The sequence below is a fragment of the Nanorana parkeri genome, unplaced genomic scaffold (assembly GCF_000935625.1).
Source record: "Nanorana parkeri isolate BGI_ZX_2015 unplaced genomic scaffold, ASM93562v1 scaffold1726, whole genome shotgun sequence".
Taxonomy (NCBI): domain Eukaryota; kingdom Metazoa; phylum Chordata; class Amphibia; order Anura; family Dicroglossidae; genus Nanorana; species Nanorana parkeri.
In genome coordinates, this window is record NW_017307994.1 from 93,971 (window position 1) to 117,845 (window position 23,875).

The 23,875-nt window shown below is 42.2% G+C and overlaps 1 protein-coding gene across 1 annotated transcript in view; it reads right to left on the bottom strand.

Moving 5' to 3' along the window:
* The window catches only part of WIF1 (WNT inhibitory factor 1), a 51,053-nt gene that overhangs the window by 9,951 nt on the left and 17,227 nt on the right, over nucleotides 1–23,875 (bottom strand). The window contains exons 3-8 of the mRNA XM_018571288.1: nucleotides 15,597–15,705; nucleotides 10,542–10,682; nucleotides 7,481–7,576; nucleotides 4,517–4,612; nucleotides 2,288–2,383; nucleotides 77–172 (exon numbers count right to left, since the gene is read on the bottom strand). Of these exons, the coding sequence (XP_018426790.1) occupies nucleotides 77–172; nucleotides 2,288–2,383; nucleotides 4,517–4,612; nucleotides 7,481–7,576; nucleotides 10,542–10,682; nucleotides 15,597–15,705 (634 nt within the window). The remainder of the gene's footprint in view (nucleotides 1–76; nucleotides 173–2,287; nucleotides 2,384–4,516; nucleotides 4,613–7,480; nucleotides 7,577–10,541; nucleotides 10,683–15,596; nucleotides 15,706–23,875) is intronic.

The window sequence follows — 23,875 nt, forward strand, 5'->3', positions numbered from 1 at the left end:
AATATCATGCAAAGAGATACAGGTTACAGCATTGTGTACAAGTATAAATGTTAAGTAATTAAGAATCCATACTTACGCTTTGAGCACAGATCTCCTTGGTAGCCTTTAGAACATTTGCATTTATTCTTTCCACTACATTTGCCTCCATTTCTGCATGGTTGTTGACATTTACCTAAGGAAGCCCACAATAGCACATATTTTTCATTTTAAATAAACATCAGTCATTGGAACTACTAAACAAAATGGTTATATCCAGGAAAACTCTAGTGTTTATGTTCATTATTACTTCTTGGCTAGTTAATGTACAATTGTATTTAACAAAATTAAATCTATTTTGAGGTGATGTGCAAAGGAGTCTTTGGTATGTTCTCAATGTGCAACCAGGTTGTCATGGGTTGAAGTTTGGAGGCCTCTCTGTCCCAGTATGTGATGATAATGTGATTGGTGATCTGCAGATAGCGTTGAGTAAGGTAAGGACTATGTAAAATTCTCATTAGTGGGTGAATTTGTGAGTCATGAGATAATTAGACAAAAAGGGTAAAAATGTTCCAGTGCAAGATATTTAGAAATAAATGCGAATGTTTCCTCACAAAATGCAGAATATAGTGACCCAATAATAAATAAATCAAAAATTGACGAATAAGCAAACGAAATAAACGAAAAAATGTGTGTAAGAACTATTTACCCTTTTTGTCTAATTATCTCATGACTCACAAATTCACCCACTAATGAGATAATTTATAGGGTTTGATTTTTATATTTTGCCACTGTGTGGCATTCTCACTTTTATTTTCTCACTAATAAGACATCTTAATGTTTTGACGTTTTTCGATCGATTTTATTGTTGAAAAATACTTTTTTGTATCACACTGTATCCACTTAGGAGCCTTCGCTCAGATTATGTATTAACACAAACCAGTTTTTACACATTTTGTATCGCTTTAAACATTAGGTAATTTATGGTATTTCTCACTGGGTATAACCTATTTATTTATATAATTTCTCTTAAGGTATTTATATGTATATAATTTTTTACCATTTTTATGGAAATATTTATACTTAACCAATAGCGCTGTGTTAGCACTTTCACAAGGACTATGTATGGCTTTCAAGAGGTTGAGCAAAGTGTGTGGTAATGAAAGTGGATGGTGTGAAAGTTTGCTCACAAATAGATTCAGTAACTGGCTACTGTGGGAGTCACACTGATATGTAGCACTCTGGGCCCTGCTATGGACTGCCTCTAGGGAATCTCCAAACAAGAGCTATGGAGGATTTTAAAAGCCCCTTCAAAGAGCCCTGTGACACTAAAGAGTCCCCAGTGAGCCAATGAAACAACCATTACAGAGTTATTTTGGTTGCAAAGACTTTGACTTACAACCTACTCTTTCGTAAATCAGCCATGAGAGAAATATCGAAGCGGCATTGCTTGTGGAAAATGCTAGTTTCTTGGCTTTCAGATGAAGCGTTCTAATTTTTCATGCTGCATACTTGTTTCTATTCAGTGATTAAGAAACAATTGAAGCCAGGGGTCAACATACCAGTCACATTTCTTTTCAGAAGGTCGGCAATGACAAGTTCCATATGTCTCTCTTAAAAGGCTTTCTTTAAACGTTACTATTTATTACACCGTGCTTCTCACTATTGATGCTACTACCACTGTTTTTTAGTTGCTTAAAAGCTAAGTACTTATCCCAGCCTTTCCTAATTTGTTATTTAGAGGAGAGTTAGTCAGTTCTTGACTGTCTCAGTAAAATTATTTATTCTGTTCAAATTTTTAAAAATAAATAATAGTTCAAGTTAGCTCCAGTGATGAACCAATCAGTCTGTACAGTGCAAGATCAGCCATTCACATTATGGGTTTTTAATATTATGAGCAGTTAAGGCAGAACTCCATCACTAATAGTTTATTGGCATTTTGTGTTGAGATTTTGTTTTGGTATTTTTTTAAAATCAAATTCCTACAAGAAAGGGTATACACACTGTTGTGATTGCATACATTGCACATACACATGTTCCTACAGGTTAGGCTAAATATGAAATGGATTATTTGAATCCCAGCTGATAGGAAACGGGAAAGCATCTCTTTCAGCTTCAAATATCACCCTGTTACAGTGGCATGTGTGAAAACCTTTGATGCCAAACCTCAGAAAATTTTTTGTTCTTGCCATAAATAAAAGCAGCTTTTAAGTTGCTTTTTTTTTTTTTTTTTACAACTTTTTAACCTAGCACAGACTTGGGTCACATGATCATTGCTTTACAGTGTAATTGGCTGTTATATATCACTTACTTATTTCACACTGATCTCCCTCATAACCTGATGGGCAGATACATTTATCTGGATAAAAGCATGTTCCTCCATTCAGACAGTTGGTTGAACAGTTTGCTGCATAAAGAAAATAATTTGCAATGATATTATGTTTTTTTTTTTTAATAAATTCTTTATTTATTGAAGAAAACATTTTTTTCCCGTATACAAACGGGTTTTTCAAAGGGGTGTCCAAATATGCAGTACACACATGTCATTACTAGCTCAATATAGACATCAATCATGGACAGAAAGGCAAAACATAAAGGGTGAAACAAATATGTAGCAATAGAAAGGCAAGTGTCGCGGCCTAGATCCTGATGATGACATGGGGGCGGTGATTCGGGGCCCCTGCTGTCGGGTCTCGTTGCATGAAACAATCTAAGGTGATTACCCGGTCAGGAGCGGGGGAGCCGAGGCCCACAGGTGGGTCAGGTCACGGCATTACCACAGCGGTCTGTAGGAGGGTATGACAGTGGGGGAAAAGGGGGAGAGGGTAGATGAGGAGAAAAGAGGGGTTCTGGGGTCAGGAGGTGTACGGGGGGGGAGGGAATCCAGGGCGCTGGTTGGATTGGTGGGTCATGACCCAGAGTCCAGGTGTAGGGCATCATACTCTGGAGAGTGGAGAAACTCAATCCAGTAAAACCAGGTCTTACCAAACTGGTCAGGTGTATTATGGAGCGAGCTGGTGAGATCTTCCATGAGGTATATGTCATTTATCCTGTCTAACCATTGGATTATATTGGGCGGAGTGGGGTCTTTCCAGCGGGCCGGAATGCAAGCTCGGGCAGCATTAACTAGGTGGCGCACGACAGATCGTTTGTATGTCTTGGTCGGTATGTTATTATGATGTAGGAGGAAGAAGGCCGGGTCTCGAGGGACCGGGAGGTCAGTGAACTTTTGGGTGATGGTTCGGACTTGGTCCCAAAACGTGGTGAGCAAGGGACATGACCAGAATAGATGTAAAATGTCCGCAGAGGGGGGGCCACAACGCCAGCAGGTGTCAGGAGTCTGGGGGTACATGGAATGTAGCATGTGAGGTGTCCTGTACCACCTAGTGACCAGTTTGTACCCGGTCTCCTGGTACTTGTTGCTAATGGAGGATCGGTAAGATAATGTAAGAAGTTTTGTACGTTCTCCCGGAGTGAACTGGATCCCCAGATCCTCCTCCCACCTTGTGAGGAACCACAGGTTTTCAGGTGTGCTGCCGCAGAGCAGGAGTTTGTAGCAGAAGGACAGGGTGTGTCGGGCCGGGCCTTCTCCGGAGCATTCAACTTCAAACGAATGACCATTAGCTCAAGTATAGTTATATGAATATGATTTGTTTCATATCATAATGGGAAAAAAACATTGTATGCAACAGCTTTTGTCAATGTATGCTAGTTAGATTAAGAAACACTAATCTATGTTCTGTGTGTTATTATGGGTTGATAAATCTCCCTTCTATTGGCACTATATTGTCAAATGAACTAGTCTGTTTTTTTTACCCTTTATTCAGTTTTTTTCTTTCACTCTATATCATGCTGTCCCACATTTTTTTTACAAGTAAAGGTAAAACTTTTAAGAGGAATTCCAAGAAAGAATCAAAACCAACCAGTGAATTACTAATACTATCCAGAAGCCGAAGCAAATGTAGTAACATCAAAAAATCCGCCTTGGTTCTATTTCATCGAGTGCAGCCACTCCTCTCATGTGTAATATTTAACTATATAGAAAATTGTTTTCCACACTTAGGACTTTTTACAATTAAAAATTAGCTCTTATATTTTATTCCAAATAAAGGAGGAGCACAAAAGTTTAGCTCCATAACCATGCAGCTTTTCAGCAACTCCAAACTCTTTTTTTTCCCTCTGGCTGATTTATCACTCAACATTGCTCACATTAAAAATCCCAAGGTAGGTTTGAATCGGTCTGTTGGCTGCTAGGAACATGTTAGGAAATCTTGATCTATTAAATTTTCAGTAACCAATTCAAGAGACTACAAGGACCCAATGAATAGGAATACCTCTACTGCATTACATTAAACAAAAGGGGTTACCAGATCACCGAGTTGCCAATACAAGTTAGCATAAAGAACTGAAGCTCTGAGCAGGGAGCCTGGGTTCCCTGCATGCTTTATAATGGTAAGTTTAACTAAAGGCAAAACATATATATTTTTTTGGTTATATACAGTACTGCCCATATGTATTGTATTATATTTAGTTCACATACCTTTATCACAACTGATTCCATAATACCCTGGTGGACAGATACACAGTCCCGGAGTTACACAAAGCCCACCATTCAAGCACCGTGGCATGCAGAGAGCTATAACAAAATTACACAAGAGAGACAAGAAAGCAATATAATGTCATTATAAGCATGGTCGGTTTAACAATAACGCAGCATGCTTGTAGACAACAGCACCTGCATGTCATATTTAGGGCATGTGAGTATCAGTAGTTTAGATCCGTTCTATAAGTATTTACAAGAAGGAATTAATGTAATTTCACTAAGAAGTAAAAGTATTTTGTTTCACCCCTCGTTTAGCAGAACCAATTGTCTGGATCCATTCTTTGATCCTTTGTTATAAGTGCTAGTTTTCTTTTAATACCAACAGAAACCACATGTATCAGTATGCTATGGGCCATTCATGCTAATGTCAGTGTTTAAAGAGTTTTAGGTGGTGCCATCTTAGCCATCTTTTAATTTATTCCTGTTATTTATTACTCACTGGAAGTTACATAGAGTCACTAGTGTGCATATCAGCATAGGAATGCCATGCCCTGCAATTACAGATAACGTAAATAAATATTTCTAGAAGGATACTCATAACTTTAAGTCTCCCTTGCTAAGCAGCCTCATATTATTGTATGGTCACTGATAAATCACATCGGTCAGACCACATGGCAGCACAGACTCATTCCCTAAACACACTGGCAGTGCTATAAAAAGAACGCTTCAGGGCTAGCACATACTCTGCTTGCATTATTGTTAGCAAATACTAAATACAAAACAGGAGTGAAACATTCAGACTGTATTTATTTACCAAAACATGTCCAAACCACATAGAATAAAATAAATTAGGGACAGAAATGTCAGACTTAAAACCAGGAACTACTAAAGGGTAAAGAAACTGAGACATATCACAAACATTGATGAAGATAGAGGACGTCTTTGGCAATAAACTAAATGATGATAACCTAAAATAGATGATACAGTTTAACAGGACCTTTTGTTGCTCCAGTCATGATCATTCAATGTAAATAATTCTTGTCACCAGAATGAAATATAAATTATGGAAAAGCATAACCATGCCTACACTCAGTTCTACTCAATCAACAGCAGCAACCACTCTGCCCCATTTCATGACTCCAGAATAGAAGAATTAAAGTGGACCTGTGCTACAAAGTAAAGATTTTCTCATGAGATTTAGACTGTCAACTGGTGATTTTGCTTCTTTGCTGCTTATTGTTCTTCTGAGGGTTTGCTGGAGGGGAAGCTGTACTTGAGGACCTACATAGCAGCATGTCCCTGCTTTTGCTTTGATCATTCTCTGGATCTGTGCCATCTCCACTTTCATTAGTGCAGTAATGACCAGTCATCAGGATAGCAGGTCTGACATGAGGAAGCAAAACCCTGCTCCTCTATCAAGATTGTCACTTCCATAACAGACACAGTGCAGAAGGAAGCATGGTGTCAGTCTGGGAAAAGATCAGCTGCAAGGAGCCTAAGGGTAATACTGTGGACTCGTTCTTGGCACTCTGTACTGAAAGAAAACAAGTTTTTACCTTTCTCACAGTGTGGCCCATAAAACCCATCTGGACATTCACAGACATGTCTCTCATTACAGTAGCCTCCATTTCTACATCCTCCTGGGCACTTTGCTGAAAAAAGAGAAAGTGTTACAATCTCACATTGATGGTTGAACATAAATCCAATGCCACATGATTTGTTATGAGCTTGAGTTTTATGTAGCAGTTAAGGATGTGCGAAGAGATTTGAGATTCATGGGCTGATTCACTGCCAGTAGATTTTTGTGTATATGTAGACAAATATGTAGACATAAACGTGAAATGAGATACAAAATCAGCAAAGTAGAATGAGCAAATGGCCCATGGAAAATTATATATATATATATAAGCAGAATTACATGCACAACTAAACAAGTATCTGGGCCAAATAATCGTCGCTAAAGCTAAAGCGACCACCTGTATAGTGCTGCACCCAAACATCTGGATTGTGAAGGCCACAGCACTGGTAGTCACATGGTGACAGTATTTACAGGACAGTTTTGGAGCATTTTAGATTCTAAAAGTAACGGCCTTCTATAAAGAAATGGAGAAAACACTTTTTCAGTGTAGCGAAAAAATCGAAGCAAGAAAGGTTAATTGTTATGGGCAGCAAGTCCTTTTTGTTCTGCCACTTTTGCAGGCCTCCCTGGTAGGTATAAGATCTGTAAGACAGTAATGCTGCAATCACAAAGTGCCAATATTTGCTGTCATATTGTACTGAGATCACACTAGTTACATACAATAAGGGGGTTATTCACAAAGCTGCCGAAGGATCTAGCAGTAGCTTCGGCTGATCCTTCAGCTAGCTTCGGCCCCAGGACCCCTTTGGTTCAGTAGAACTGAAGGGCTGCTGTATGGGCTATTCACTATAGCCCGTACAATTCTTGTCACCAGAATGAAATATAAATTATGGAAAAGCATAACCATGCCTACACTCAGTTCTACTCAATCAACAGCAGCAACCACTCTGCCCCATTTCATGACTCCAGAATAGAAGAATTAAAGTGGACCTGTGCTACAAAGTAAAGATTTTCTCATGAGATTTAGACTGTCAACTGGTGATTTTGCTTCTTTGCTGCTTATTGTTCTTCTGAGGGTTTGCTGGAGGGGAAGCTGTACTTGAGGACCTACATAGCAGCATGTCCCTGCTTTTGCTTTGATCATTCTCTGGATCTGTGCCATCTCCACTTTCATTAGTGCAGTAATGACCAGTCATCAGGATAGCAGGTCTGACATGAGGAAGCAAAACCCTGCTCCTCTATCAAGATTGTCACTTCCATAACAGACACAGTGCAGAAGGAAGCATGGTGTCAGTCTGGGAAAAGATCAGCTGCAAGGAGCCTAAGGGTAATACTGTGGACTCGTTCTTGGCACTCTGTACTGAAAGAAAACAAGTTTTTACCTTTCTCACAGTGTGGCCCATAAAACCCATCTGGACATTCACAGACATGTCTCTCATTACAGTAGCCTCCATTTCTACATCCTCCTGGGCACTTTGCTGAAAAAAGAGAAAGTGTTACAATCTCACATTGATGGTTGAACATAAATCCAATGCCACATGATTTGTTATGAGCTTGAGTTTTATGTAGCAGTTAAGGATGTGCGAAGAGATTTGAGATTCATGGGCTGATTCACTGCCAGTAGATTTTTGTGTATATGTAGACAAATATGTAGACATAAACGTGAAATGAGATACAAAATCAGCAAAGTAGAATGAGCAAATGGCCCATGGAAAATTATATATATATATATAAGCAGAATTACATGCACAACTAAACAAGTATCTGGGCCAAATAATCGTCGCTAAAGCTAAAGCGACCACCTGTATAGTGCTGCACCCAAACATCTGGATTGTGAAGGCCACAGCACTGGTAGTCACATGGTGACAGTATTTACAGGACAGTTTTGGAGCATTTTAGATTCTAAAAGTAACGGCCTTCTATAAAGAAATGGAGAAAACACTTTTTCAGTGTAGCGAAAAAATCGAAGCAAGAAAGGTTAATTGTTATGGGCAGCAAGTCCTTTTTGTTCTGCCACTTTTGCAGGCCTCCCTGGTAGGTATAAGATCTGTAAGACAGTAATGCTGCAATCACAAAGTGCCAATATTTGCTGTCATATTGTACTGAGATCACACTAGTTACATACAATAAGGGGGTTATTCACAAAGCTGCCGAAGGATCTAGCAGTAGCTTCGGCTGATCCTTCAGCTAGCTTCGGCCCCAGGACCCCTTTGGTTCAGTAGAACTGAAGGGCTGCTGTATGGGCTATTCACTATAGCCCGTACAGCTCCCTAAGTTGGCTGAGTGGCTCAGTCGAGCCGAAGGCATATGCCTCGGCTCGACTGAGCCGAGGTGAAAGGCAAAGCTGGCCGGCAGCCTGCTACTGACAGCTGGGCGGAGCCAGCCGTCATCTCACGGCTGGCTCCGGCCACTTGCAGAGACTCCGGGAGTCTCCTGCTATAAGATAGATTAGAAACACTTTCTCCCAGAAAGGTAAACCTTTCCCTGCTCTGTTTTTTTTTTCTTCTGACATAGGAGGCCGCCGGCCGCCATCAGTCAGAAAAAATAAACAGCATAGGAATGCATAGCTACATTCCTATTGGCTATTTCACTTTGCAATAGCAAACTAGCTATTGCACCCGCCCACTGCTACTGTCAATCAGCAGAGGGGACCCGAAGTTCTCCATCAGGTCCTCTCTAGTGATTGACAGCAGCAGAGGGCGGGTGCAATAGTTAGCTTGCTATTGGATATTGCAAATTGAAATAGCCAATAGGAATCTAGCTATGCATTCCTATGCCATTTTTCTTATTCTGACGGCAGCAGCTGTCAGAATACTAAAAAAAAAAGAAACTTGCAGATAGCAAAGAAGCTATTGCTTCCTCTGCTGTCTGCCATCATTTCAGCGGGGTGCTCTCTCCCCCCTGCATTACAATGAGAGTTCAGCAGAGCTGGAGGTGATATGAAAGCCTACTCTGCTGAGCTCTTATGGTACTGACAGTTCAGCGTCCTCTGGTTACCAACTGATGTGTTAGTATCATGAGAACTCGGCTGAGAGTCAGCTTTCATATCACCTCCGGGTCTGCTAATCGTTTTCTATTTTTTTTTCAACTTTTTTCAACTGTTTTTCTATTCGGCTCGGTACCACAGAGGTACCGAGCAGAATAGCCGAGCCGAATGCTAATCACTCACTGCTGTTCGGCCCCCATGAGAATAGGCCAAACAGCTGCGAGTGCCGGAGGTTCGGCTCAGCCGATCCAGATGTTGGATCGGCTGAGTAGAACTCCTTCTGCACTTCGGGTCAGCCGAGCATGCTGAGCATGTTCGGCCGACCCAAACCCAGCCGCAGCAAGCCGATGTACGGCTGATTTCAGTCGGTATGCGGCTGAAATCAGTCGTACAAGTCTGAAGTGAATAGCTGAACAGCGTTCGGCTCACTTCACTTCGGGGCGGTTATTCACGCGGCTGCCCTCGGCAGCTTTGTGAATAACCCTCTAAGTGTAGGTAATGATCGCTTTCCATATATTCTTGCAGATAGTGCTAAACTAGTATAATTGCAATGCACATGTAAAGAGGATGTTCCCTTTGTTCTTTTTAAGTGCATTACTATTTAATATACAATTGTCATATAACAATTTAGGTAGATGCTGGCCTCCTCCTGAAAAAGCTAATTTATCTGGCTTAGTTCTTCCACGTCAAAGTTCTGGAAGAAGAATGCAGCAAATGAAATTCAGTGAAAAGTCTAAATGTATTATCTCTTCATTTTTTCTTGGTCAGTGACTCAGCCCAGAGCACTGAAGCCAAAGCATCAGGATGACAGCCGGGGAACTATCATTTTTAGAAGCAGATGTTAGCAGAGGTATTCTTTATACAGTAAACTCCCCGTTATTCGGCATCCTCTGGGATTAGTAGGTTTCGGATAAATGTTGTTTCTGGTTGCTTGAGAGTTACTATTAAAAATGGGTTTAACTAATGCTATACCCTATACTATACCATACCATAACAGTATATTGTACTCTTAACCATTAGCAATACATTGCAGTACGGGGAGTGATCACCAGATGCCGCTTGTTCACAGGACAACATAACACTTTCACAAACGATCGATCAGACACACTGTTTTCCAAGATAACACAGCACTTTTCAGAGACTGTTCAGACACTCATTCCCAGGATAATCCAGCACTTTTCGGCATGTTCCTGTACCTTTTCATGCTCCAGAGCCCTCTCTCCTTTTTTTAGAAGGTGGATGATCGGCAGAACTATGAGTGAGTACACAGGGGATTTTTTTGCCAGTTAGATGGGAGTTCCAGTTAGCTGAATACCGGATAACAGAGAGTTTACTGTATTTCCTTTAAGACTGGTCAACTTTAAATGGTTAGGAGCAATCCAATAAAACTGCGAGCTCCCAGATCTATACACTGTATACAGATGTCCTGGAACATTTGAACTGTAAAATGTTACTACCTTGCTGGCAAGTCTTGAAAAAGATGGCATTTTGTGGGGTCTGAAGAATCACATTGCCCTCTGAATTCATAACAATGACATTAACTTCAAATGCTGCCACTCCATCTTGATTGCCAAGACATGGAAAACCAACCTGAACAACTAAAACACAATAGACAATAGAATATAAATGCACATATAGAAGAATGTAATATTGCAAGAATAGTACAAAATCAAGAAACAAATTGGTTTTAAAAAATGTAAATTAATCTATATCATACATTTCTTGGGAATGGGGGCTATTTGGGGCTCTGTTAGAGTTTTTCCCTCTTTTGCTGTTTTGGGGACAAGGCTTTACTAAAGATTTCTCTTTATTTCCTGTTATCGGAACAAGGTTTTACCAGATATAAAGTGAGGAGAAATTAGCAAAAGGAAAAGAGACACCAAAAAAAAACTAACAGGGATTCTAGCCTTCCGCTGTGCGGTCCGCTTTCTGACGCATTTCTGCTGACTAAAGGTTGTGCCGAATAGCAGCCTTTTGCATAGCAATGCTTCCATATTTGTGGTCTAGTCTATTGGTGTTCTGCTGCATAGCAACGCCTACCTAATTTCATCCCTCTTTACCTTTCATTGGCCCTGAAAACCTCACTGATTTGGGGGTTCCCACATGCATCTTTAACTGCTATTGCCTGTATTTGATCTGCCTGGTTACCAACCCTTGCCTGTATTTTAATTGGATTTTCCATTTCTGACTGCTTCCTGGACTGAGCCCTTGCCTGTTTACTCACCACGTTTCTGCCTGCTGCCAGGACTGGCCTGATGTCTGTTTACTGACCATGTTTCTGTCTACTGCCTGGACCAACGGATTGTCAGATCCTTCTGATTACTCTTCAGCCAAGGCAACTGCCTCTGCTACTCTCTGTGGACATCTGTATCTTCCTGAACCACAGGCACTCATGTTCTACCTTTGCCCAGCCTAAGGTGCTAACTGGGCGGAGAATATAGCATCATGTATTAAATCCTGGGGGCAACCAAGTACCAGTAGGCCTGCTTGCCTTGATGGAACAGGGCGGCTATAGGTGAAGCTACACTAGCCAGCTGTGCCCTCTGGCCACTGAAAGACATACAATACCTGCAGTTTTGGTCCACCCTAACTTTATTTGTATAATCTTTTTGGAAACTTGTCAAGGAGCAGCATGCTATGCCACTGTCTATGGTTTTGTATTGATTAATAATCTCTGAACCTGAATTTTCCATGTGCTGGCTGAATTTTTGGATCATTACATTTTGGAGAGGCGATCCTACACCATGAAGTAGTTGGATTCCCTAGCAGCAAATTTTTGTATCTACAGTAACCTAAAAGTTGATTGCCTGCTCTGTGCTACCTTCCTTTGTACTGCTTTACTGAATAAGCCCTGTGGTCTTTATCTAGTTTTTACAAGCAAAAATGGTGACAATGGTGTCTTTGCCAGATGAAGAATTAATTACATGTGGTAAATATTTTAAATCTGTTCAGACTATCAAACAACATATTTCAATGTATAACTAGATATAGAAATTCAGATAATAGCTTATTTAGAGTCCCTTTAAACTATAACTGAGTTTCCAATAGCTTTTCTCCATTCCTATTAAAATACACATTGGCTAAAACCTCATCCTGTTTGTTCAGCTATAAATAGCTATCATTCATGTTCCGATTACAGTGTATTGGGCCCACACATCCCTCTAAATACATGATACGCTTTACAGTGATAGTTCAACAGTCAGCAGCAAACCTAAGTACTTGTAAGCACATATAGTGCCGTCTTTACGTCCAAACGTAATTACATATTTGTGTAATCTATCTTCCATTCCAGTACCTGCATTTCTACTCACAACAATGACACAGAATGGGAATACATTGGGGTCTATTCACGAAGCTGCCGAAGGATCTGGCCGTAGCTTCGGCCGATCCTTCGGCTAGCTTCGGCTCCAGGACCCCTTCGGTTCAGTAGAACCGAAGGGGTGCTGTACGTGCTATTCACCATAGCCCGTACAGCTCCCGATCATGGCTGAGCGGCCACGAACAGTTCACTTCAGATCGGTCATTCACTCGGCTGCCCTCGGCAGCTTCGTGAATAGACCCCTATAGTCTTATAGGGAATACATAGGGGGTTATTCACTAAGCTGCCTAAGGGTTTGGCTAACCCTTAGGCTCGCTTTGGCTGCAAGAAGCCTTCGGCTATTCACAATAGCCCGTACAGCAGCCAAAGGCAGCCGAACCGAACGCATATGCTTCGGCTCGGCACAGCCAAACACACAGCCAGGGAGGGGAGAACGGTCTGCCGAAGTGGACTGAATCCCCTGCAAGGTGTCAAAAAATAGAATAAAAAAAAATGTGTGGGGTTCCCTTAAAAATTCCTACTAGACCCTTTAGGTTTTAAGGGGGACCCCATGCTCCCCCCCCCAAAAAAACCATGGGTCCCCCTAGTTTACCCAACCAGACCCTTAATCTGAGCAGTGGCTTGGCAGGGCAGGAAACGGAGGGGGACGAGCAAGCACCCCACCCCCTCCCTGCACCATAGCAGGCCACATGCCCTAGGCATTGGGAGGGTGCTTTTCCAGGGGGGGCCCCTGCCGATGAGGACAAAGGATCTCTTCCCCACAAACCCTGGCCCGATGGTTGTGGTGGACTGTGGGCAGGAGGGGTCATCTATATCTGGGTACCCTCTTTCATAAAGGGGGCACCCAGATGCCGCATCCCCGCTGTGAATGAGTAAGGTGTAGCTGTTACCCCTACTCATTCACCAGAGAGTTACTTCAAAAGTAAATAAACAGAAAACACCTTGGAAAAATCCATTAAATGTAAAAAAAAAACAAAAGACCGTTTTTGACAAGTCTTTTGTCAATCATGATGAACAACACCTGCTGACCCGACCGCTTGTGACGAACTCCCGCTGCAAATTACAGGTCCGACCCGAATGTAAACAAATGGGCGGCAAGACAGCATGAAAACAAATAAGCGGTGCAAGTCCCGTGACGTCACTCATTCACAAAGGGGGGCAGCATCTGGGCACCAAGATGCAGATGAGCCCCCCTGTTAAGGCCAGTGTTCAGATTAATGGTTTAGTTTGCAATTTTAGGGGGACCCCATTTTTAAAAAAACATGCCTATCTAAAAGGTCTGGTATGACTTTTGGGGGAACGCCATACATTTACCTCGGTGGGTCCCCCTAAAATTCCTAACAGACCTAAAGGGTCTGGTATGATTTGGAAGGGGGACACTACGCTGGTTCTTTTTTTTCTTGTAACCTTGACATTTTCATTGATTAAGCCAAATGCTGCTCGGATGCATTCGGCAATTCACTCTCTGCTGTTCGATCCCTTTGAGAATAGAGGTGAACAGCAGGGAATGAAGTGCCGAACATTTCCCTCAGCTGATCCAGATGTTGCATTGGCTGAGGCAAACAGGTTCTTCCCTTTGTGCTGAGGCTGTTCGTCCAAAACAAAGGGAGGTGAAGTGAGCCGGACGCAGCCGATGTATGGCTAAAAATAGCTGTACAGCACTGCAGTGAATGGCCGAACAGGCTTCGGCTCACTTCACTTCGGTGTGGCTATTCATTCGGCTGCCTTCAGCAGCTTCGTGAATAAAGCCCATTGTCTTTTCAATAATTTTTAGATATACATTTGAAAGAGATCAGCATGTAATATTCTTATTGCTGCATAACAGTTTAAACAATGTTGTTTCTATGTATAGTTTGTCATTACATGAGTAGGTAAGTGAGGCTAATTGCATAGGCAGGTGCTGATTCCTGTTTTTTTCTGCACATTCCGGATGTGTTTCTACATACGTGATTATGTGCATTTTTTATGCATTCCAGTATTCAAGTGCATTTATACATTCCAGTGCAAACCCCGCCCCCCCCGCCCCCCCCCGACTGTTCTTCCTCACAATGCAAGACAATGAGTCAGCTGACTCTCTGAAAACAATGCACTTCCGCTATGACTGATATCTTATCTAAAAAGTGATGATAGTAAAATAAAGATTTCCTTCAACAAAATTTTGACATTTAATACAATATCAAAAACATGGAAGATCATGCAAAAAATAAAAATGACAAAAGTCACATTACAAAAATTCAAAAGGTAAACATTGCAAACAATAACTCAAACTATATGCTCACTTGAAATAGACTCGGCAGAGAGGACCCCTGGTTGCAGGAATGCACTCTGGCAGCACTCCACAACCTTTTCTCACCCTTTTTTAAAACTGAGGGACCCTTGAAACAACTTTCAGGTCTCAGAGAACCCATGCTAATAATTATTATATCTACAGCTCATGGTACATCAGTGTGAACAGTAAGCTGAGATATAAGAATAAATATAAGAATAAGGAATGTGGTGTAGTCGTAGGGTTCCCTCACAATGGAGAAATGCCCACTTATATTAATGGTCAGTGGTACAGTGTTTGTAAACATTAGTGGTCAGTGCAGTGCCCATTTACATTGATGGTCAGTGGAAAAGGACTCCCTTACATTGGTGGTCCGAGGGAGAAGGACCACCTTTGCTTTTTATTGGTGGCCACTATGCACTGTCCTGTGTGGTCACTGGGGGGAGGGGGGGGGGCTCCTTACACTAATGGTCAGTAGTGATGGTCAGTGGGAATAATGCTACTTGCACTTACAATAGTAATCAATAGAAAGAGTCTCCCCTTACAGTTAAAAAGAGCATTGGTATCAGTGGTTACTTATATGAGAGGCAGAAATTGCTTTCAGCTCAAGGAATCCCTAGAACACGATAGGCTACCCTAAAGTACACAATGAAGACCTAAATAAAAGCCTACTTCCTTCAAGTTAATTACTAATCCTATAATATTAAATATTAACCACTAAATCTTTGCTGTAAAAGTGCATATATCATTTCATAGGTTAGTATTGATTTCCCTCTTATTCGTCCTGGCATTTAATAACTCTATCAGGGAAAACAATGTCATGGTAGAAAGGAAAAGTGGAGGCAGCTGTTTGTTGAGTACAAAAGGGGCATAAACACAAAAAAAGATAAAATAGACAATTTGCAAAATGCACTTAAGGTGACAAACCTGAAGCCTTGTGTGGAACAGTACCCAGTAATGGTATATTTGCAGTTGGATCAGCCATGATTCCTTTATCCAGGGAGCGAAGAGACAAAAACTCATAATAATATTCAGCCTGTAACAGAAAGTACCAAACCATAATGTAAAATATAAAGCTATGATCAGCTTGATTAATCCATATGTACCTCTACTTTCCACAGCCACCAATTAGATTCCAGCTGTCAGAATGAATGAACAAACAGATTGCTGGTAATAGGCTACATACAGAGGTATTATTTAGTATTCTTTGGTCTTTATAAAAAAAGCCTTGAGTACCTGAGGTATGTGCCTGCATCTATTGCAGAGTGTTCTGGATGTGATGCCACGACCATGCGACTTGTTAGTCCTCAGATACCACGGCAGTTTAGAGCCAAGGAAGGATCCCCTAAACTCCTTCTCCATTCTGTCTGAGGGGAGGGCTCCCCCTTGCTGTACATTGCTGCTGTATTTGAGATCTAGATCTGGTGAGTGGACTTTAGGGAGGTAAATGCAAGATATGTACTGCAGGGGATTTTTGGATGCGGGAGGAGGGGGTAAGCTTTGTACTGAGAGTGATTTGGGGTGCGAGAGAGCAGTACTGAGGGGGATTTGGGAGGGGAAATACATACTGGGAGGGAGATCTGCACTGGTGGAGGGATTTGTACTGGAAAGAGAGGTAATCTTTGGTTCTACTATGCACACTGGCTAGAGCGTTACACACTCCTGACCCCTGTACTCTGTTTGTTATGCCCTCCTGACATTTGCACTTCATGCATAACGCACTCCTGACCCCTCCACTCTGTGCATTACACACTCTGACCCCTCCACTCTGTCCATTACACACTCTAACCCTTGACTCTGTCCTCTACATGCTCTGATCCCTGCACTCTGTGCATTGCACACTCTGACCCCTGGACTCTGTTCATTACGCATTCTGACCCCTGCATTCTGTGCATTACACACTCTGACCCCTGACTCTGTGCATTACACCCTCTGACCCCTGCACTCTGTACATTACACACTGCGACTGCTCCACTCTGTGCATTATGCACTCCTTACCCCTGTGCATTACACACACTTTTCGCACACTCTGTTACCTATTGCTGAACCTTGCGTTCTGACAATTACCCAATCCTGACCATTGCGCTTTGGGGATTATGCATTCTTGATCTCGGCACTCTGTGGATTACACATTCCTAAACCCTGCTCTTTGAGCATTATTCACTCCCAAGTCCTGCGCTCTGTGTGTTATGCACTTCTGACCTCTGTACTCTGTACGTCACACACGTCTGACCCCTGTTCTTTGTGCTTTATGTGTTCCTGAGCCCTGTCTGTGTGCCTTACACACCCCTAAGCCCTGCAATATACACACTATGTTGTTTATTTCATACTCCTGACCACTGCAAATAAAGTGCATTATATATTTCTGACCCTTTCACTCTGTATATGACAAATTCCTTACTCCACCCCAAGTACATTTTATACTCCTGACCCCTGTGCTATATTATACATTACATACTCTTGACCAAAGTGTCTATTGTCTCAACAGTTGCTAGTTGCTAAATAGTCACTGTTTAATGAAGTTCTACATTAAGGTAGGCTGTGTGCAGAAAAGCATATGTAAAGAAATAGTTTCTTTTTACTATTATTATTATTATTGTGCTGAGGTTTGTATATGTTTCCCTTGTGGCACGGCAATTAAAGCATATTTTGTAGGTACAAGGACTGTGACATATGTGTGCCGTGCATACAGTGAGTAGGTTCAGATTTTATTTAACCATGCCCCTTTGGCCTATTGTTAGCATAGTTTGGTCACACTCAACTTTCAGCATGTTATCTCATTCCTCTCCTCTGAGTGCCCATGGGTTCCCAAGGTCTTTCACAAGCTTAGCAATGTCCCTGTTTCATAGACAGTCCTTATACCTAGAACCACTTAAAGTGTATTTATAGCCAAAGCATTTTTTTATTAAACTATATTTTATTATAATTGTATACTGTATAGAATTATAAAAAATAACTACAAAAAAAGCTGTTAAATTAGACAGAAACCAAAATAATTTACTTTATACATCAGGTCTTCTACGGTAATATTTAGTGCAAAGAATTTGTGTCAAATACTTGAATTCTTGCTTTTCATCAGATGAAAATTTAACATTTGCAATTTCCTAGATGCTTTGCTACCATAAGCTCAATTGTCCCTTCTCCAATAAATACAAGATCCTGCTGCCAGGCTCCTTAATATTACTCATGTTACACCCTGTCTCATTCTGCCCTTCATTGGCATGCCTTCTGCCAGTCACTTAATCAAGCTTCACTGTTTGTTATATGTATACTTAGTAGTTTCTTCTTAAGCTACGGCATTTGTTGAAAGCCAACTAAACTACATTGTGTGGCACATAATGTCTTTCTTATATGATTTATGTGCCGCCCCAATGGGGCATAGAATATGTTATAGAAGTTAATATAGATAGAAGTTTTACATAGTGTGATTTGCCTAACTATTTTCTCATAGCTAAATCCATGTGTTATCCTATGCTGCCATCTAGTGGCCTTTTGTTGTAACAAACATGCTTTCTGTAATTATTCCTCATGTGACAACGTATTTTCCCCTAGTGTACGCCCCTTCCTTCTTCCTGTGTGCAGTACTTCCTGTGTCATGGCCACAGTTAGAAGACACATGTAACAAGGACACACATGTAATCTGCACAGTACGTAGGAAAGGCATCATTTTCTGACCGCACAATACTATAACCATTCATCTGCTGTTCCTATCATCTGATGTAACCCTGATGTTAAAGAATAAACACCTCTTTTGAATGAATCGGTATTGACGAGTTCAGCTATCTGACGAGGATTGTCCGCAGTGAGTATATCTGCTTATGCAGGCCAGGCATAGAGGTCTCAGCAAGGGATATATTTCGCTATCACAACAATCGGAGTCAGAATAATTTAAATTAACCCCTCGAGGACCAATGATGGAATTATTCCATCATGGTTGTCCCTGCCATAAGGCCCCATGACAGAATAATTCTGCCATTGGTCCTTAAGGGTTTAATCTTCCGTCATGCATATGTCACATCAAATTAAACCCCTGTTTGTCCTTTAAATAATATGTGTTGGTGCAATAATGAGAAAGATGGAAATTGCGGTTGAACACACACAGCAAAAATTGCTTTGGTCCTTAATTGAAAGAAAAGCATCTGAAGCTTGGTTCTTAAGGGGTTAACATTTCACAACATGAAGTGGATTATGACAATTGGATCACTTTTAACTTGCAAAATCCCATAATTACATATCTGGCAGCACAGCATTAAGGCCCACTAACCATGCTGCCACCTATATGCGTTATGCTAGTGGGACCTCAGAAAGTGAAAGGTAGCTCAGACCACACTCTCCTACATGACAAAGTTTAGTGTAAAAGGGGTCAGCATTGGGAAGAGATGGGAAGCATTGAGAAGGATAAGTCGATTTTAATTGACTTAATCGATTAACTGTTGCAGCTCTATATGAATGTGATATGCAGGAACTTAGTAAAACTTTATTTCAAAGAGAATATCGGGGAGAATGTAGGCTACTGGCCATGATGTGCAGATGTGACAACAGACTGACATGTTGTCCTCTCCATACACTGTGTTGTATGTAACTTATTCCAGACTTCCCTTTTCTATACACCGTGCAGTACCTTACATACGTCACACAGCTCCATTCTGCATGCTGTGCTCTGTGTTATATATTCCATGCCACCAACCATCAAAGTATTGTTAGGCTAATTGACAGAAGTTATTTATACTTTTAAGATTTCAAAATTCCACCCTGTTTAAGGAATGGGCAAGCTTCTGCTTGAATACAACCTTATAATTTCCTTTATTAAGCTTATATATTGCTCAATTATGTTTTTATATGAGTGTGTTTGATTAATAGTTATATGATTATAAAAAGGAGGAGGTATAAAATATAATGAAGTAGCATGAACTTTATCATACACTTGGGGATCGATGCTCCTCCCCTTCCCCCGCCACCACCCAGAGAGGAAGAAGAGGGCACGAGGACTGAGCACATCAGAACTGTAAGTACACTTTCTATCTGTGATGCACCCCTGTCCAGCGCACCCTGCATTACATGCACCCCTGACCAGCGCACCCTGCATTACACGCACCCCTGACCGCCGCACCCTGCGTTACAGAGCCCCTGACCTCCGGACCCTGCGCTGCAGGCACGCCTGACCGCCGCACCCTGCGCTGCACGCACCCCTAACAGCTGCACCCTGCGCTGCATGCACCCCTGACCGCCGCACTCTGCGCTGCACGCACCATTGACCGCCGCACCCTGCGTTACACGCACCCCTGACCAGCAACGCAGCCTGACCAGGGCAATGCTGAGTTGAATCCACCTCTTACAGCACACGCTGCATTACACACTCCCCTGACCACCGCACTCTGCGTTGCACGCACACCTGAACGCTGCACTCTGCATTGCACGAACCCCTGACCCCCGCAACCTGCGTTACACGCATCCCTGACCAGCAACGTAGCCTGACCAGCGCACGCTGCATTGCACGCACCCCTGACCAGCTCATGCTGCGTTGCATGCACCCCTGACAAGCTCATGCTGCGTTGCACGCACCCCTTACCAGCGCACGGTGCGTTGCACGCACCCCTGACCGCCGCACTCTGCGTTGCACGCACCCCTGACCGCCGGACTCTGCCTTGCACGCACCCCTGACCGCCGGGCTCTGGCCTTGCACGCATCCCTGACCGCCGCACCCTGCATTGCACGCACCTCTGACCAGCTCATGCTGCTTTGCACGCACCCCTTACCAGCGCACGCTGCGTTGCACGCACCCCTTACCAGTGCACTCTGCGTTGCACGCACCCCTGACCGCTGCACTCTGCGTTACATTACTGGTGGTATTATTCTGCATTGCTGTATAATGTATAGCTGAGATTTGTAGTCCTCTATACAGTTGACAGGAGTCAGTACCAGAGCTACCAGGGTCGCAGCAATTGCTCTCACGCACAGCAGTGATGAGGGATCCCTCCATCACAGTGTGCTGTACTTTTCCTTGACCCATAAAATTATTAGTGCCCCCCCAGTTTTGACTGTGGTATCTTATGTGCCCCCCCCCTATATATTGTTCCTAGAGTCGCCACTGATACTAAAAGCCCAACTTTGAGCTCAATGCTGGCCCCCACCCGCCTTAGAGCACCCCTAGCACCTGTGGTGTATTTATGTATTTGGCCGCCCTCGGCACCTTACTAGCACCCCACCCCACTCTAGTCGCAGGCACCGATTACAAGCCCGCCCAATAAGGAATTCTACCCCTCACTTTTATTTGCCACAGGCTTCTGTTACTCAGAAGTATTGAAGCCAGACATGGCCCTGTAACTAGCAATTACAGGGAGTCAGCAATGAAATGAACATTTTTCTCATAACATCATTAGAAAGAACCAGTGCAGATTGTGATTTGTTTTTGTTTGTCAGTGTGCACTATTTGGTTCAATTGAAAACAAATAATTCAATATTTTGAATTAAAGGCAAAGCTCACCTTTTAAAAAAAATTATTAATGCACACATATTTCTAAAAGAAAAAAAACATTTAATTTATATTTTTTCTGCTTTTCAGCCAGTAAAGCGTTGCAACCATAATCAATGGTGCAATGCAAATTCTACCTCCCGGCCCTGTTTGTACCTCGGTAACAGGGATGGGAGGAAGAATGATGACGTCACTACACTTGTATTTCATTGACAACTACAAGTTCCTCTACTGCGGTGGCTAATAGTGGCTTGTAGTTTCTCCGTTCTCAGATCCTGGAAAAGAATCTGTGAATGGATGACACAGCTGTGTGGAGGAGCAGCCTGCGTGGCAAAGATCCCCGCGATTCAGATAAGTGGGGGGCGGGAGGTGGTGGTTTGGGCTGGGGTGGCAATTTGAGTATGTGTCATGTTACACCCTGAATATAGATGGATTGATGAATGCAGTTTGCCAATGTGCCACTAGATGTCCCCATAGATAATAGTAGGTGATTGTGGGAGTTACTGTAGAGTTAAGGGTAGCTCTGCCCTAAAGTAGCTCTGTGGTACAGGGCTGAGTCATTGATATAGTTTTAGGCGGAGGAGCAACCCAGTCAGTGAAATTAAAGCGGACCTTTACCCATATATTTAAAAAAAAACAACAAAAACACCTTTAGAAATATTTAGTAATGATAATCTACAAACAGATACTTCTAGATAATTGCAGGCTTTGTATTCTTTGCATACCTTATTTCTCTTTTCTTCCCCAGTCTTCTGACAGTGGCCATGTTTACTAAGGGCAGGTTACTAGATCTCCCATTACTTCCTGGATTTCTGGCATGTGACCAGACATGTGACTAGGACATGTGACCATGCACATCATCTCAGAAGAGGAAAATGCCTTTCCCTGAGATCTCATGAGATTACAGAAGAGATTTCCCAGCAATGCTCTGCTAATGTATCCTTCCCTGGATGCAAGGCTTGGTCACAAATTACACCATTTGTGCCAAAGTGGACCATGAAGTAGAAACCAAAAAATTGTAAGCAAAATAAAAATATATGTGTTCAGCTAACAAATGTAAGATGATTTCATACCAGCAATGCTCTGCTGAGGACAAGGCAATCCCAGTGTGCATTGCTTTGGCAAACTGAAGTCGTTTTGCCCTTTCAAAGCAGAAAGTGAATGTTCTGCAAGTGTAAGTATTTCATAAGCACATAATTTTACACCTGACATATCTATGTTATTATTAATCCCCATACATAGAGGGATGCATTGGTAGAATTTGATTTTTGAGTGTTAATGTCTGATTTAAGCAGAGTAATTAATAAGAAGCAGAAGGCAGGTCCAAGGGAAGGCACAGGACCAGGTCTGCCACCATGTAGTGGGGGGAAGCAAAGGAGGGCAGGAGCAGCACTAACCTTATAAGACTGCTTGCATGTCTTTAGAATGCAGGATTCTGGGCAATACCTCTCCAATGGCTCTGAGCTACACCTCGACTAATCTCCTCTCTGCTATCTTTGGTAACTATTCTGTGTGTTTGAATAAGAAATGTGCTGCAGTAGAAACTAGGAGACTGTATGTGGGGACAGATCACGGGTATACTGGCCAGGCCAGGTTGCTCTCAGAGGTGGGCTCTGCCATGAAGGGGTGACATGCTGGGATTCCACTCGAGGCCATGAGTACCTTGACGTAAAGAGCTAAAGCCAAATGTGACTGGATGCCTGGTGCTGCACAGTTGGGACACGTGAAAAGCATGCAGACCAGCGCGCGACCACCGCAGATACACTAATAGCAAAACGTTTCCCAGCACATTCACAAGCCAGCATGCAAAAAAACTTGTCTCACCGCTAAGGTAAAAAACAGAGGTTTAGATACACGTCTTCTGCAGAAAATGTGAAAGCCGCACAGCCACGCCAAGGCAACTCTATATAGTGTGGTCCTAACTCTAAACTATGAGAGTCTCCATCTTGGACCACATGTGGCAAAAGATCAAATTGGGTGCAGGTTTGTCAAGAGGGAGCCCAACCTCCCTTAAAGGCACAATATAGATATATATAGATAGATATATATCTATCTATATATATCTATCTATATATACATATACACCATCTATTACTCAATTCCAAATACCAAATAATATACTCCAAGATTTCTACCAGGAGCACTATCTGGTTTCCCCATTAAATATATACAAAGAAGCAGTCTGTCTGTGTATCACAAATCAATATTGTACCTGCCTCTTGACAGCTAAGTTATATTGTGTGCTAGATATGACCTAACTAGCTCAATGTAAAATAACAGAGATACAGAGAAGAAGGGATAACAAACACCCAAAAAAACCTAATCCATGTGACAGCTGTGGACAATACAGGGCACATTGGGAATATAGAAGGCACAGTGGCTGGATCTCCTGCCTTGCAGCACTAGGGCCTTTGGTTTAAATCCCAAACAGGACACGACCTGCATGAAGTTTACTTGGGCTTCCTCCCACACTCCAAGGTCACGCTGGAATGTCTAAATGTGCCCTATTGCTCTATGTAGCCCTAGTGTACAGCATGTGAAATAGGAATTTAATGCTGGCCATACACCATTAAAAACGTTTGCTGATTCATAGGAATTGGCCAAATTTCTCACAGTGTGTGGCCCTGTTGGCTTTACAAAAGTCGGTTACACAATCAACTTTTGTTGAAGGAACTGTGCTAAAATGTTTTTGCAGAGACTGCAGCCAATCATTTGCAGTCACTGTTAAAGTATT